The 17352-nt window shown below is 49.9% G+C and overlaps 1 protein-coding gene across 3 annotated transcripts in view; it reads left to right on the top strand.

Annotated features, from left to right (window-relative positions):
* Window positions 1–17352, top strand: part of G6PD (glucose-6-phosphate dehydrogenase) — a 193070-nt gene that overhangs the window by 87328 nt on the left and 88390 nt on the right. For all 3 annotated transcript variants that reach the window (XM_086940135.1, XM_086940137.1, XM_086940136.1), the window contains exons 3-4: window positions 4442–4479; window positions 6573–6681. In XM_086940135.1, coding sequence (XP_086796261.1) covers window positions 4442–4479; window positions 6573–6681 — 147 coding nt within the window. The remainder of the gene's footprint in view (window positions 1–4441; window positions 4480–6572; window positions 6682–17352) is intronic.

Genomic DNA, 17352 nt, shown 5'->3' with positions numbered 1-17352 from the left:
TCGCTCACCCCCCCCATGCTTCCCATGGCCGCCAGTGCATAGATTACCCTCCTTGTATCTCACCCCCCATGCTTACCATGGCCGCCAGTGCACAGATTACCTTCTTTGTATCTCTCACCCCTATGCTTCCCCTGGCCACCAGTGCACAGATTCCCTTCCTTGTATCTCTCACCCCCCCATGCTTCCCATGGCCGCCCGTGCAGAGATTACCTTCCTTGTATCTCACCCCCAATGCTTCCCATGGCCGCCAGTGCACAGATTACCTTCCTTGTATCTCTCACCCCCCCATGGTTCCCATGGCCACCAGTGCACAGATTCCCTTCCTTGTATCGCTCACCCCGCCATGCTTCCCATGGCCGCCAGTGCACAGATTCCCTTCCTTGTATCTCTCACCCCTATGCTTCCCATGGCCGCCAGTGCACAGATTACCTTCCTCGTATCTCTCACCCTTATGCTTCCCATGGCTGCCAGTGCACAGATTACCTTCCTTGTATCTCTCACCCTTATGCTTCCCATGGTCGCCAGTGCACAGATTCCCTTCCTTGTGTCTCTCACCATGCCATGCTCCCTCCCTCCATTGCCCCCCCCCACACAGTCTCAAGTGCACAGATCCCTTCCCTTCTGCTGAGTCACTGCCGCTTGCAGTAATCTCAGCCCTGCTTTCACCTGCAGTCACTTTCCCTTCTGTGCACTGAGATGCCTTTGTTGTGATAATTCCAGACAAACAGTGCTGAAAGGACTTCTGGCGAACATGATCCTTCCTTGTGCACACAGAGCGCGCCGCACCCTGTGCCAAACTTGGCTTGCAGGAGAGAAACTCCCCGAAGCCCTTCTTGCCTGAGCATCTCTCTCAAAGGGGGTGTTTGACTGGTTTCCTGTAGATCTGCCCTCGACCAGCTTCCCCCTGGAGCGGGGGTTTACACCAATTGCATATTGAAAATGTGACCTGTGAGCGAGCCAAGCACCTAGAGGACATGTATCCCCCTTGATCACACAATACTTGTGGCCTGTCACTCCAGTGGAAGGCCACCGTCACCACGAACTGCCCAGGACCCCTGGCACAGGTTTCACTCGGGGCAGTGTGCGTGGTGGCTCATGTCCTCGGTCCTGGTGTCTGAGAGCCACAGGCGCTTATCATCCAGGATTGGTTGTGGAGTGGGCCTTCACGTGTCCTGCGTGCATGGGCCCTGCCTGGGCTCTCGTGGCACCTCCGTCACCTCAGATGGTGCTCCGTGCTTGTGGCACCTGGGCCCTGCCTAGGCTCTCATGACTCTTCCGTCACCTCAGGTGGTGCTCAGTGCTTGTGGCACCTGGGCCCTGCCTCGGCTCTCATGACTCTTTTGTCACCTCAGGTGGTACTGAGTGCTTGTGGCACCTGGGCCCTGCCTCGGCTCTCGCGGCACTTCCGTCACCTCAGGTGGTGCTCAGTGCTTGTGGCACCTGGCTTTCGTGGCACTTCCGTCTCCTCAGGTGGTGCTCAGTGCTTGTGGCACCTGCCTCGGCTCTCGTGGCACTTCCGTCATCTCAGGTGGTGCTCAGTGCTTGTGGCACCTGGGCCCTGCCTCGGCTCTCGTGGCACTTCCGTCACCTCAGGTGGTGCTCAGTGCTGTGGCACCTGGGCCCTGTGACACTTTCGTCACCTCGTGTGGTACTCTGTGCTGTGGCACCTGGGCCCTGCCTGGGATCTCTTGACACTTCCGTCACCTCAGGTGGTGCTCAGTGCTTGTGCCACCTGGGCCCTGCCTCGGCTCTCGTGACACTTCCGTCACCTCAGGTGGTGCTCAGTGCTTGTGGCACCTGGGCCCTGCCTGGGCTCACAAAAGATCTCTGGGAAACAGAAATCAAGAGCCTAGCTACTAACTATAGTCCCATTCACAACATTCATTGGGGTTGGAATGGTGGATATAGTGATAGAAAAAGAGAATTGCTCTTTTTTTTAGTGTCCCCTCACTCACCAGGGTTGCCCCACGGTGACATGCTTCATCATAGGGGCCATCCCAGTCCGCTACGGACTGGGGCGTGCTGCGACTGACGAATTACGTAGGAGCATTTATAATTTGACTATGTGTGGTGCGGGTGTAGTGATGGAGTGGTATATGTGAAAATGGTTTAAAAATACCTGCCTAGTAAGCTTTAAATAGTTTATTCTTGCTTCCAGGTGGTAACGTTAAAAATGGGGTGGAACTATTAGGTACACCTAAATACATTGCTTTTTGGGTATCCTATCAACTCCTGTCAGCATGTTTCGTGCATCCCCCAAGCACTTCCTCAGGACTACACAAGGACCAGCCCTGTGTTCGCCACTCCTACAAGACGCTGTAATCAGCTAATTAGTGAAGAATGCTGCAATCAAAATTAATGCATGCATGTAGTACCTACGTAATCAATTGAATCTACATTCGGACCGGAGAGGCGTGACTAGGTGCTAAATGAGGGAGGTATCCTGTTAGCAAATTGCTGGGATACTGAACCCCTCCGAGTCCATGGGGCGCAGTTAGGCCCCACCACATGAACCATGTGATTCAATTGATTACGTAGGTACTACATGCATGCATTAATTTAGTTCCACCCCGTTTTTAACGTTACCACCTCGTGGTCGCAGCACGCCCCAGTCCGTAGCGGACTGGGATGGCCCCTTATGATGAAGCATGTCACCGTGGGGCAACCCTGGTGAGTGAGGGGACACCAAGAAAAAGAGCAATTCTCTTTTTCTATCACTATATCCACCATTCCAACCCCAATGAATGTTGTGAATGGGACTATAGTTAGTAGCTAGGCTCTTGATTTCTGTTCCCCAGAGATCTTTTGTGACTAAGGTATTTTGGAGGGTGAGCCTATGCCCTTTCTTCCCTCTACCTCCCTTCCTTCTGTGTTCCCTGCCTGGGCTCTCATGACTCTTCCATGACCTCAGGTGGTACTCTGTGCTGTCGCACCTGGGCCCTGCCTGGGCTCTCATGACTCTTCCATGACCTCAGGTGGTGCTCAGTGCTGTCGCACCTGGGCCCTGCCTGGGCACTCATGACTCTTCCGTCACCTCAGGTGGTGCTCTGTGCTGTCGCACCTGGGCCCTGCCTGGGCACTCATGACTCTTCCGTCACCTCAGGTGGTGCTCAGTGCTTGTGGCACCTGGGCCCGGCCTGGGCTCTCATGACTCTTCCATGACCTCAGGTGGTGCTCTGTGCTGTCGCACCTGGGCCCTGCCTGGGCACTCATGACTCTTCCGTCACCTCAGGTGGTACTCTGTGCTGTGGCACCTAGGCCCTGCCTGGGCAGTCATGACTCTTCCATGACCTCAGGTGGTACTCTGTGCTGTGGCACCTGGGCCCGGCCTGGGCTCTCATGACTCTTCCGTCACCTCAGGTGGTGCTCAGTGCTTGTGGCACCTGGCTCTCATGACTCTTCCATGACCTCAGGTGGTACTCTGTGCTGTCGCACCTGGGCCCTGCCTGGGCTCTCATGACTCTTCCATGACCTCAGGTGGTACTCTGTGCTGTCGCACCTGGGCCCTGCCTGGCTCTCATGACTCCTCCGTGACCTCAGGTGGTGCTCAGTGCTTGTGGCACCTGGGCCCGGCCTGGGCTCTCATGACTCTTCCGTCACCTCAGGTGGTGCTCAGTGCTTGTGGCACCTGGCTCTCATGACTCTTCCATGACCTCAGGTGGTACTCTGTGCTGTCGCACCTGGGCCCTGCCTGGGCTCTCATGACTCTTCCATGACCTCAGGTGGTACTCTGTGCTGTCGCACCTGGGCCCGGCCTGGGCTCTCATGACTCTTCCGTCACCTCAGGTGGTGCTCAGTGCTTGTGGCACCTGGCTCTCATGACTCCTCCGTGACCTCAGGTGGTACTCTGTGCTGTCGCACCTGGGCCCTGCCTGGGCTCTCATGACTCCTCCGTGACCTCAGGTGGTGCTCAGTGCTTGTGGCACCTGGCTCTCATGACTCCTCCGTGACCTCAGGTGGTGCTCAGTGCTTGTGGCACCTGGCTCTCATGACTCTTCCATGACCTCAGGTTGTACTCTGTGCTGTGGCACCTAGGCCCTGCCTGGGCACTCATGACTCTTCCGTCACCTCAGGTGGTGCTCAGTGCTTGTGCCACCTGCACCTAAGTCTGGTGGGAGCTTGTGTAATGTTTCCATAATACCTCAGTGTTAGTGGGGTCTCAAAGGCTTGGAAGGACCTAGAAGAGACGTCCTTGACAGGAGACAACCTCCGTGGCGCTCCAAGGGCAGGGTTGTGCAAGGTCCTTGTAATCCTATAGATCTCTATGGGTGCCTTGGAAGAGGGTTTACGGGCATCTGTGACCGCGGGTCCTTTGGTTTCCATGTTAGGGGTGATTTGTGCGCAATATCAAATTCGCATAACATGTGTATGTGTATGTTTATGTGATCATCTTTCGACATTTGATTTTACCCTGAAACATGCTTTTCTTGTTGTCTGGCAGGGAGACTTGGCCAAGAAGAAAATCTACCCGACACTCTGGTGAGTCCACAGGAGGCGCCACTCTTCTTATTCACCAGCCCTCGGGGTGGGGGGGGGGGGGTGCCTCTGTCTGTGTCCACCTAACCACTAACCCGTTCAGCAAGGGCATCACTTCCCCATTGGATTACTCCCAACCCATTCAGCAAGTGGATTTCACTCTCCCTGCCCAGTTACCCCTAACCCTTCCAGCAAGGGGGGAGCCACACTTATCCATCTTCCCCAAACCCACCTGCAGCAGGCTCCTTTCCGATCTGCCTGCCTCTAAACCATCCAACAGAGGGTGCCCCCCTCCCCCTCCACCCTAACCAATCCACCAGCAGACTATCCTGTCCCTATCAGCCTATCCCAAACCCATCCATCAGGAGGCGTTACTCCGCATACCCGGTTACCCCTAACCCGTCCATCCTGAGGCACTACTCTCTATACCCGGTTACCCCCTAACCCGTCCATCCGGAGGCTCTACTCTCTATACCCGGTTACCCCCTAACCTGTCCATCCGGGGATGCATTTCTCTCTATCAACCAAGCCCTTCTAGTAGCAGGATCTACCATCCCTAGCAGGTACCCATAACCTATCGAGCAAGGGCTGGCACCACGCTCCCTGTCCATTTACCCCTAAAGCACCTGGCAGTAGGCTCCCCTTTCCCTGTCCAAGTACCTCTGAACCCATCCCTCAGGGGGTGCTACTCTCCATACCTGATTACCCTGTAATCCATCCCTTGTGGGTTTTACTCTATCTTGTTACCCCTAACACACCTGGCTGAAGGCTCCCCTGTCCATCTACCTCTTAACCTGTCCATCAGGGGGTGCCAGCCACTCTCCCTATCCACCTCTATTCTTTCTAGGGGTGCTCACCCATGCAGGACAGCGAGCCACCTCCCTCCCAATGAAAAGCTTAGTGCTTGTATAAACCTGCGAAATTGGCCAGGGTGTTCTCTGCTTTGTGAGGCTGTGCTTCTTCTGCCCTGTGAGACGACCCTTCACGGTCTCTACTCTGGGACCACCCATCCCTACCTCTACTCTGAGACCACCCATCCCTACCTCTACTCTGAGACCACCCATCCCTACCTCTACTCTGAGACCACCCATCCCTACCTCTACTCTGAGACCACCCATCCCTACCTCTACTCTGAGACCACCCATCCCTACCTCTACTCTGGGACCACCCATCACCAACTCTACTCTGAGACCACCCTTCACTGTCTCTACTCTGAGACCACTCATAACTACCTCTACTCTGAAACTACCCAGCACTGTTTGCCCCATGTTGAAACAGTGTTCTCTGTCTTTGCCCTGGAGGCCCTCCAGGATTTCTCCTCCTAGGGCAGTGCGGGCCTCTTTCCTGCTTGTATCCCACAATGCATTGCCAGCTCTTTACTTTTCATGATTTTGTTCAGGACTCCCTTTCATTCCTTAGAGATAGTCTTAGGCTTTCTTTCAGAAAAGAGACCGCTCTGGGTTTGCTCCTCTTGACAGAACTCAGTTTTTCTCTCATCTCTTTGCCAAGACCTGGGGTTGCTGTTTTCCCTTTGAACAAGCCCAGGCAGAGATCTCCCCCCCCCCCCCTCCCCTCCATGAACCAGCCCACGCACAGATCTCTCGCCCATTAACCCACCCATGCAAAGATCTCTCGCCCATTAACCCACCCATGCAAAGATGTCTGTCCTACGAAACCGCCCAGGCAAAGATATTTCCCCCATGCAAATAGCTGTTGGTTGCTCCTGTCCCCAAGAGACAGCCCATGTTCGCTCTCCTTTGGTTGCTCCTGAGCCCATGAGACCGCACGGGGTTTGCTCTCCTTTGGTTACCACTGACTCCAAACGACAGCCCAAGTTTCACTCTCCTTTTGCTGCCCCTGTCCCCAAGAGACAGTACAAGTTTTGCTCTCTTTTTGTGGCCCCTATCACCAAGAGACAGCCAGGTTTCGCTCTCGTAGCTTTGTAAAGAGACAGCCCAGGGTTCACTCTCAGACCTGTGCAAAGCACCTGGGGTTTATCCGCGTGGGTATTAGAGGGCCCAGCCTGTGCCCTCGCCATTAGACCGCTCTACATTAATCATTTCCTGCTTTTGAAATCTTTTTCTCTCTGCTTCTAGGTGGCTGTATAATGATGGCCTGCTGCCTGAAGACACCTACATTGTTGGCTATGCCAGGTCAAAGATCACAGTAGAGGACATCCGGAAGCAAAGCCAGCCCAATTTCAAGGTATTGTGTGTAAAAGATGGTTGAAATGCTAGAAGGGGCTTGAGGAGGTGAGAGCAGCAGCAGCATGGAAGCCTGAGCTGAGGGGCGTTGTAAAGCTGGGGGGGTCGGTATGGAAGGGTTAAGAAGGATAGGATGGAAGGTACAGTGAGGCCTGGAGGAGCAGCCTGGGAGGGCAGGGAAGAGCACATAGGGCTTACGTAGCAGCTTAGCTTGGAAGGGCTGGGAGGGAGCAGATAGGGCTTAGGTAGCAGCCTGGAAGGGCTGGGAAGAGCAGATAGAGCTTTGGTAGTAGCTTGGAAGGCCTGGAGGAGCAGCCTGGGAGAACTGGAAAGAGCAGAGAAGGGCAAAGGAAAGCGAGGGCCTGAGAGTGGGATTTGAGAGCTGCTGTGGGAAGATGTTGGCAGAGCCAGCAGATGTTCTCTCTTGGCAGTGCCTTGTCAGCCTGTGCGTGTATCTGGAAAGGTTTGGATACACTTGCTTTAGTTCCAGCGCAGAACTGTAAGTGGGTGTTTTGCAGCGTGAAGCTTTTCTGGATTCACATGCTGTGCATTATTCTGCCATCTAGTGGTTGGGTTCGGAATTGTAGTCTTTCTCTTTTTTGTTGTTGTTGGTGGGCTTCAACATACCACCATTTGATGTCCTGTGACGTTGATGTGCTTCCTCCGGAAGCTCCCGCCTTTGGTCGCCTTCTAAAGATTCTTTTTTTTCGCCATTGGGTCTGGATCGATACGGAAGAAGCTCCAGAGATTTGGAGAGAAGAATCCACATAAATTGGGATAAACTACTACAGAACAGCGCTACAATGCTTTTTTGACATATCGGACTACAATCCTAGGAGCTGGAGTGCTCCGAAAAGATGAAAATTACAGAACTTTGACAACACTGAGAATGGGCATGCATGGGACTCCCAGTGTGTGGTAATGGTCAAGACACCGTTCCCGTTCTGTAAGAATTGTCATCACAAGTACTCACAAAAAGATCAGCATCCGGTCTGCAACCTTTGCCTGCCGCTGGATCACCTAAGTGAAGATTGCAATGCGTGCTCTGCCTTCACCCCAAAGATTTTGAGAGTAAGAGAGAGACAGAGAAAAACCAACTACAACATGGGGCCACCACCCTCACATGGAGACCTGGGCCTTTCCAGCAAAGAGGTGGACAACCTCGCCGAAGGCCCTGATGTCGACAAGGACATAGACGTCCCAATCGTCGAGGTTGAAAAGAAGACTTTGTAGGAGGTAAGGGAACCGTCGACCTCGAAAAAACAAGAAGAGACATGAAAAAATGTCTCAAAGTCCTCCAAAGTCTCTCTGAATCTACACAGCTCCAAGACGGCCATGGGCAATCGCGCGCTCTACAAATTAATAAATCAAATCAAAAGGAGCCTCGGCGTCGAAACACTCGACGACCGCAGTCGCCTCCAGAGGCAAACAATCTGTCAGATCCTTCGACAAGGACTCTGTGATGGCGAAGACCCTCAAACAATGGAAGACATCGAAAGATGGTGCCGAAAAAGACGCTTCGAGGTCGAAACAGCCTTTTACAACAGTGTCGGCGTCGTCAAGCACGAAAAGAAAGGTTGAGGGTCTCTGCCTTAACTCATGCGTCGGAGATAGAGAAGAAGAAAAAGACTAGAAGCAGAAATGGCAAATATTTTGCAACACAAAAAGGAATTCAGCGACCGCTTCAAGCAATTCAAGATACCGCCAAAAACCTCGATAGAAGCGGAAAAAGCTGTAGAAGATCTACAGCCACCAACGACTCCTGAACCGCTTAACGAAGAAGAGGAATTTTTCTTCAAGGACGGAGGAGACGATGAGGCACTGACGTATTAGGGTTCGGCGACCTCGGAGATTCAAGACATACAATGGCAGGATCCTGACGCCGAATCACCAGAAGAGGCAGTCAATACGTATCCTTCGAGGCCTTCACCACCAGATGACATTAAGATGTACAACCAACTCATAAAAAAGGCAGCAGACATGGGGTACAACTGGAAGAACAAACACAATCCTGTTTTCTACTAGAGACTTTGCTGCCTACTCAATCAAGGAACCAATTTCTTCCATGCTACCAAGTATATTGGATCAAGGGAAAGAAGCATTTAAAGAGCCTGCCACATGCAAAGCAGTCACACCAAGAGGTGAGAAGAAATACAAACACTCCTCAAAGGACCCTATGTACAGCAAAGCGTTCGGAGCCAGCTGACTCTTATCATAACATCCACGGCTAGGAAAAGGGCAAATGTACCAACCTACATTGGACCACCACCAGACAAAGAGCAAGAGAATGGGCCTTATGAGGAGAAAGGTCGAGAGGAGTGCAGCAATGCAGTGGTGCCTAGCAAACTCGAATTCATTGATAAACGTGCACGCATATCAGCATTGGGAAGAGGCAGGAGAACTACTAAAGCACCTACCAGAACAGTTCCAAAGAAGGGCAAGACACTTAGTGGAAGAAGGAAAAAACATGGAAAATACATGTTTAAAATCAGCCCTAGACACTGCAGACACATCTAGAAGGCAGATGATGATCGGCATCACCGAAAGAAGACATGTTTGGCTGCGAATCTCAGGATTCAAGGCAGAAGTGCAAAATAACATACTAAACTCACCATTCAATGAGAACAACTGTTTGGTAACTTCATAGATGGAAAAACTAAATCCGCTGAAAAAGGACAATGAACCAGCAAGGTCGATGGACGCACTACAATTCAGAGACATGCGTAGAGGCACACACTCAAGGAGACCAGCGGGCAGAGGTAACCATCAACCTACAGCCTCGCATCAAACGTATCAACAAGCTTACCAAGGAGTAAGCCAGGGACAAAAACAAGAGCAGCAGCAGAATTGGCAATTCCAACAGGGAAGACAATCCTTTCTAGGGCGCCCTCGGGGAGGAGGGCAACCGCAACAGGGAGGACTGCAGACCACAACAAAGTGACTGCATTACAAAAGGGGGGCACTCGCCGAAGACATCAGTGTGGACTCCCAAAGGCGCAATCAATGCAAAGACATCATCCTTTAAGGAAACGCTTCCTCCAGCACACTACACCAGTAGGAGGCAGGTTAAAGTACTTACTCCAGAAATGGAGATATCACTTCAAACAAATGAATATTAATTATAATACAGTACGGTTACTGCCTAGAGGTAACAAAGCAACCTCCAAACAAAAAAACGAACAAGAAGATACACTCAAAGAGAATTATCTCAATTACTCCAGGAGGTGCAAGAACTTTAAGCCAAAGATGCCATAGAACAGGTGCCACAAAAGGAAAAGAACTACGGCATTTACTCAACGTACTTCCTAATTCCAACGATAGACGGGACATTGTGTCCAATAGTAGACCTAAGGTTTTCCAACAAATTCATAAAAACACAAAGATTCAAGATGGCTACACCGCAAGAGGTGACACCTCAATTGCAAAAAGGAGATTACGTGGCAAGCGTAGACTTAAAGATTGCATACTTGCACATCCCTGTGAACAGAAGACACAATAATCTGTTATGATTTGTGGTGAACAAAACACACTACCAATTCAAAGTACTGGCATTTGGACTAAAATCAGCACCAAGAGTGTTCACAAGTGCCTAGCAGCAGTAGCTGCTCTTCTAAGAAGGCAAGGAATTCATGTTTACCGTATTTAGACCACTGGTTAAGACAAACTCCTACAGTCTCTGCAAACAGCATATACAACAAGCGATGGAGAAACTAATTCAACTCGGGTTTTCAATACATTGGGAAAAATCATCGACCGAGCCAGAACTCATAAAAGTGTTCTTAGGCGCAGAAATAAATACAGTGTTAGCAAAGGCGTTCCCAAGCGAAAAGAGAGCATTAGCAATGCTGAAGAAGACACATATATACCACAGGGGGCAACCTCTGACAGTGGGGAAACTGCTAGGAATGATAGCCTCACGCATTCATTTAACAGGATGTGCAGAGTATCTAGTAGAAAACAGGATTGTGGTTTTTCTTTTTCCAGTTGTACCCCATATGTGTCTGCTGCCTTTTGTATGACTTGGTTGTACATCCCAATGTCAACTGGCTGTGAAGGCTTCAAAGCATATGCATCGACCGCCTCTCCGCTGCACATGAGACCGGTCCAGGAATGGCTCCAAACACAAGGGTCACAAGCAACACGGAGTTGGGAGGATCTAGTGGATGTCACACAGACAGTTCATCAGGAGATGGCAAGGCGGAACAAAACAAACATAGCTCAGGGAAAACGTTTCACACAACCAACTTCAACAGTGACCATAACATATGCCTCCCAAATAGGATGGGGACCACACATGAACAACCTCAAAAGTGAGGTGACTGTGGACACAGGAGGATGCGGTAAAACACATCAATTTCCTGGAGCTGAAAACAGTGTTCCTAGCCTTAAAAGCCTTTCAGAAAGAACTTTACGGAAAGAAAGTGTTAATACAAACAGACAACTCAACCACCATGTTTTATATAAACAAGCAAGGAGGGACACAGTCTTTAGCACTCAACGGTAGCTCAGCAACCGTGAAAATGGGCAAACCCAAAGAGGATAGACATAATTGCAATACGCTTGCCAGGAAAGGACAATGTAGAGGCAGACAGACTGAGCAGACAAACGTCAGCATCCCACCAATAGGAATTGAATCCATCAGAACTCCACAAGATATTCAGAAGATGGGGAACTCCGCAACTCACCACAATGCAAAATGCCAACGCTCCGCATTCAGGCATCCTTGCAAACAGTCCCTAGGGAGTGCGCTATGGATAGACTGGTCAGGGATGTTTACTTACGCTTTTTCCCCCCCGACACCACTTCTCCACAAGGTGATCAGCAAATGCAGAATCAGCCACATGACCTTAATTCTCCTAGCTCCGCAGTAGGTCATGCAGACTTGGTTCTCAGAGATAATGGAGATAACTCGGGGAATAGTGCACAAGCTTCCAAAAAGGCAAGACCTATGAACAATGCAAAACGGAAAGGTACTTCACCCAGAACCCGAGAGCCTAAGCCTAGTGGCATGGCTTCTGAGAACCTAGAATTTGCACACCTCAAACAGCCAGAAAGCGTAAAGGCAGTACTAAGAGAAGCAAGAAAACCTACAACAAGAAAATGTTACACAGCAAAATGGAGAAGATACTCCTAATGGTGCCTTTAAAGAACATCTTTCAAAGAAGATCACAAGAGAAAACACTGTTCTAAAGTACCTGACACATTTACTACAAAGTAAACTAAGCTACACATTAAAAGTACACTTGGGAGCAAAAAGAATAGCACCTCTAAAAAGGGTGCCATCACCAACATGGAACTTGAATATAGTGCTTGCACAGCTGATAAAAGTACCATTCCAACTACTAGACAAAGCAACGCCACAAATGTTCACGCTAAAAACAGTGTTTCTGATAGATACATCTGCCAGTGGATTCCTCACCTTGTGAATATCCCCCTTGCGTCAGCAACATTCGGAAATTCGAGAACTCCGCAATAAAGAGAGTTCGAAACGCGTAGACCGTGTCATAATCTTGTTATGTCGAAACAATAAGAAAATCCAAACAATATTGAGATTATATTGATTTATGCTTTAAAGTTGTATCTATGGTTTCCATTTGTAAAACATGTATATAGAATTGTACAAAGTACAGCTTTTTCTGATATTGGTATGTTAGAAGTATGAATGTGTGAGAAGTATGCTTGAAAAAGATCTTTAAGGTGAATGTGTATGATTGAAACAAAAGGGGAGGTTTAATAACAAGTGGTTAAATGTTTGTTTGTGATGTGTTTTTTTGATATGTCTCGTTGAAATATTTACAATGTGAAAAAATCAAATACGAAAAGAATATTTAAAATAAAAAACTGACAGATTGATTCAAAAAGCAGACAATTCTCACATAGTGTTTTATTCATGTGTGAGCAAGATAAATAATTTAGGGAGTGACATTGGCAGCATTGGCATTTTCTTTTGTGATACATAATTGGCAGGACTTGCCCTTGCTGCTTGGGAGTCCATACCCAGTGGTGTTTAGTTATTGTGGAGAGTGCGGCAAGATGATGTCGATCACGGACCCGCACGAGGATTGTATCTGGTGCCGGAGTTCGGACCATGATGTTGACGGCTGCTCTTCGTGTAGAAAAATGAACCCGAAGGCGCTTCGTTAGAGGGAAGACCAAGCTTCTGATGGCGAAGTTGAGAGGTAGTAAAGAAAAGAAGACTTCGAGATCACGTTCGAGAAGGTCGAGGTCGCGGTCAAGATCCCGTAAGGCGTCGCCTTCGAGGTCTTCATCTGATCATGCTTCGAAGTCGAAGAAAAAACATAAGAAACAAAGGCATGGGTATCGACATCACTCCGGTAAGGATTCGGACTCGAGACCGAAGTCGCCTAAGAAGAAGCATGGGAAGGATTTTGTGTTTCTCTATCGCCGGAAGTCTTTGATCCAGAAGGTGAGGCTTCGCCTTTGGAATCGCGAGCTCATTCACGGACTCCGGTTCCGAATCCATATCCGGTGCCGTCCCCGGCTCGAGAGGATGAAGAGGTCCCTTTGGATGAGGGTTCAGTACCTGTGGAAGAAGAGGCGAATCCGGAGCCTATAAAGGGTCAGTCTGAGGGTTCTCACCCTCCTTTCCCGGCCCCAGGTCAAGATCCTTCGGCATTTTTAAATGCTATGTATAGTGTCTTTTCCAGACAGTGGTACCCCTCTGGTGCACCTTCGGGTCCTATGGGTCCTCTGGCTTTTAATTTAAGAGTTCCCCACTCCTATGCTCCAGCTCCCTTTATGTCGTTCATGCCGGCTCCGACGCCGCCTTGGCAGTACTCGGCTCCGCCGAGGTTGTCAACGCTGATACAGACGTCGCCTGCTCCGAGTCGGCCTCGTGAACAGCGCCCTGGGCCTTCGGAGTCAATCCCGGCCCCGTCTGAGTCCTTCACGGATCCGACGGCGCGGCTGTTGAAGGAGAGATCTAGGAGGGATGCTCAGCGCCTCTTGGAAGAACAAAGGTATAGGGAGGCTGAGGCTGAGATGGAGGAAGGTGAGCTTCAAGATGATTGTTTTAAAGATCTAGTGGAGGCTAGAGGTCTGGAGCTTTCTCCTAAATGGGAGCTGCCATCTGTATCTGATGTTTCTTCAAAGGATGTTAAGCCATTCCACATGGTTATGAGGAAGGCTGCAGAACTTTTGAATTTAACCTTGCCTACGGTCTAATTTAAATCTAATCTTCTTACTGAGGTTCTCCATTCCCCAAGTTCTGTAATTGAGCTGTTGCTCCCTTTTAATGAGGCTTTAACTGAGCCTATTTTGGAGGTTTGAAGCAAGCCTCTAACAGCTCCTGCAGTGTCTAAAAGTGTTGCAAGGAGGTATAGAGTTGCACCTGGGGACCCTGAACTTTTAACGTCACATCATTCGCCTGAAAGTCTTGTTATTCAGGCAGCCTGCTCTAAAAAGACTGTGGGTGCATTTCCTCAAGTGCCTGGGATAAGGATGCCAAGAAACAGGACCAGACTGCAAAGAAGTCCTTTTCTTCAGCAAGTATGGCTTTAAAGTCTACTAATGCCACTTGCCTTATGGGGAGATACATTCATGCCTTTATGGATTTGCTGCGTCTGTTGGCTCCTAAAATTCCTGATAACAGGAAGGATTTTGAGGAAGTGTTGACTGATGCACAGGCGGCTGCACGCCAGGTGATCCAGAGTGGGCTGGATACTGCTGATTGGGTTGCTCGCATCATGGGAACCGCTGTTGTCTCTAGGAGATCTGCATGGATGAAGTCATCGGACTTTTCGCCGGACGTTCAGGCCGCATTATTGGATCTACCTTTTGACGGTGTTGGACTTTTTGGAAAAAAAGCTGACGCAGCCTTAGAGAGATTTAAGGGCAGTTAGGCTACTGCCAAATCTTTGGGGCTGCAGACAAGAGAATCATTTACCAAAAGGTATGGAGGTTTTGGACGCTCTTCCTTTCGCCCCTACCGGCAAGGTCAACCGCAGCAGCAGCAGTAAAACCCCCTGTACCGGTCTTACAGGGCTAAGCAAAGAGCTCGTCCTCAAGGACATCCGGCCTCCTCCTCTTTCACCTCTTCCAACACCCCAGCCACAGAAAAGCAGCCCTAGATCCGCCATTCTGGATCATGCGGGTCCTGTAAGGGGTTGGCTTACCTATTTTCTACGGGATTGGGAATCGGTTACATCAGATCTTTGGGTTCTCAATCTCGAAGAAAATGGGTATGCTCTTCCCTTTCGGGAATTCCCTCCAAATTTACCCTCCTGGCCAAGGTTTTTGCACGGAGGAACACCTGTTAGTCCTGCAGGAGGAAGTGCAGACACTGTTAAGAAAAGGTGCGATAGAGTTGGTTCCAGAGCAGGAAAGGGGTCAGGGATGCTACTCCCGGCATTTCCTGATACCCAAGAAGGATGGCAGGCTTCGTCCAATCCTGGATCTCAGGATCTTGAACCTTTACCTGAAACAGGAGAAGTTCAAGATACTCACCCTTGCACAGGTTCTTCAGGCGCTGATGGAAGAAGACTGGATGGTGTCAATAGACTTGCAGGATGCATATTTTCACATCCCTATCCTGCAGTCTCACAGGAAGTATCTCCGTTTTACGGTGGGTTCACATCACCACCAGTTTGTGGTCCTACCGTTTGGTCTTACTACTGCGCCTCGAGTTTTCACCAAGGTGATGGCTGTGGTGGCGGCACATCTCAGAAGATCGGGGATACCAGTATTCCAGTATCTGGACGATTGGCTGATCAAAGGCGAATCCCCAGAGATAGTGCTCCATCATTTGCAGGAAACAACTCAGTTGTTGCACAGGTTGGGTTTTTTGATAAATGTACCCAAATCTCACCTGGTGTTCTCCAAGCGCAACCTGTTCATAGGTGCGGTACTGGACACAACTGTGTGTAATGCTTTCCCTCCACCTCAAAGGATTCGCGACATACAGGAGTTGATTCCTTTATTTCACAATGCAGCGGTCATTCCAGTTCTGAAGGTCCTTCGCCTGCTCGGTCTGATGGCTTCCTGCATTCTGTTGGTCAACCGTGCACGCTGGCACATGAGGGCGCTCCAGTGGTGCCTCCACAGGCAGTGGTATCAGCACAACGCAGATCTCAGGGAGTCGGTGAGGATCTCCAGAGAAATTGCAGCGGATCTGGCTTGGTGGGGAGTGGAAGGCAACCTGTCTCAAGGAAAGCCTTTTCAACTGCCTCCATCGGAGGCCACAGTGATAACGGATGCATCCAGTCTTGGGTGGGGTGCTCATCTCGGGGATCTGGAGGTCAAGGGTCTTTGGTCTCCAGAGGAAAAGTTGCTTCACATCAACCTTCTGGAATTGCAGGCGATACGTTTAGCACTCAAGGCCTTCCTCCCTTCCCTTCGCGGTCGGTCGGTTCAAGTCCTGACGGACAACACCACCGCGATGTGGTATGTCAACAAGCAGGGAGGAGTAGGGTCGCAGTGTCTCTGCAGAGAGGCTCTGCGTCTCTGGTCCTGGGTTCAGACCCATCAGATTTGACTGATGGCAATCATCTGGCCAGGGTTCTGAACGTGCGTGCAGACAGTTTCAGTCTGCAGTTCTCGGCCGACCACGAGTGGAGGCTTCATCCAGAGGTGGTTCATCACGTCTTTCGGACATGGGAGACTCAGGTGAACTCAGAACAAGTGGAAAGTTGCACAGCTATGATTTGATTTGAAGGGTTGATACATTAGAGTACACAGTTCAACAGTTCGTGAGGTTTGCTGCCCGGGAGACGTCTCTTGTCAAGGACGTCCAGTAAACATCAAGAAAGTGCTTCCAATAGATATTGGAAGCATCCCCTGGCGCTCCACTCTGTAGAAATTTTGATTGATTCAAGAAGAAATTTTGTGCAAATTATTTGAAAGAAAACTTATTTTATATTCATAAGTTCAAGTTATGGAGCAATATCCATTCAATCGTAAAGTTCATTAAGGTTCAAATTCAATACAACACATTTGCGGGTCCAATGCATTTCGGGCTAATTGCCCTTCATCTGGGACAACGGCTGAAAGCAAGACAAAGAATAATGTTCAAGTCGCTGTGGGTCATACAATCTATTCTAACAAAAACATTTAATCTTCTATACAGTAAAAATGCCTTAGGTGGACCTGTTCGCCACTTGCGAGAATGCTCACTGCCCGTTGTTCTGCAGTCTCCAGTATCCGATGCAGGGAGCCTAGGGTGACGCGTTTCAGTTGAGTTGGGACTCACTGCTCCTTTACACACCCTTGATTCCTCAGGTTCTGAGGAAGATTCGCCAGGACCGGGCCCAAGTTATATTGATCGCCCCGGATTGGCCAAGAAGGGTGTGGTACACAGATCTTCTCCACCTCTCCTCGTGCCTGCCGCTCCGTCTCCCTTTCCGGGCAGATCTCCTCTCTCAGATGGAGGGGCAGGTTCTACACCCCCCACCTCCAGACCTTACACCTTCATGCCTGGAGATTGAACAGGGCAACCTGAATTCCTTTTCTCTCCCACACAATGTGGTGGATGTCATTTTCGGCCAGGCGTAACTCCACTAAATCTATCTATTCATACAGATGGTCTACATTTGTCACTTGGTGTGGAGAGAAATCCGTTGACCCTTTGAAGACTCGTTTGTCTGATATTCTGCAGTTTGCTCTTTCTTTGGCGCAGCAAGGGTTTGCTGTTGCCACAGTTAAGGGTTATCTTTCG

This window comes from Lissotriton vulgaris, chromosome 10 (assembly GCF_964263255.1).
Source record: "Lissotriton vulgaris chromosome 10, aLisVul1.2, whole genome shotgun sequence".
NCBI classification, from domain to species: Eukaryota; Metazoa; Chordata; class Amphibia; order Caudata; family Salamandridae; genus Lissotriton; species Lissotriton vulgaris.
The sequence above is the reverse complement of the archived record's forward strand: the minus strand, read 5'-3'. Positions and strand labels throughout refer to the sequence as shown.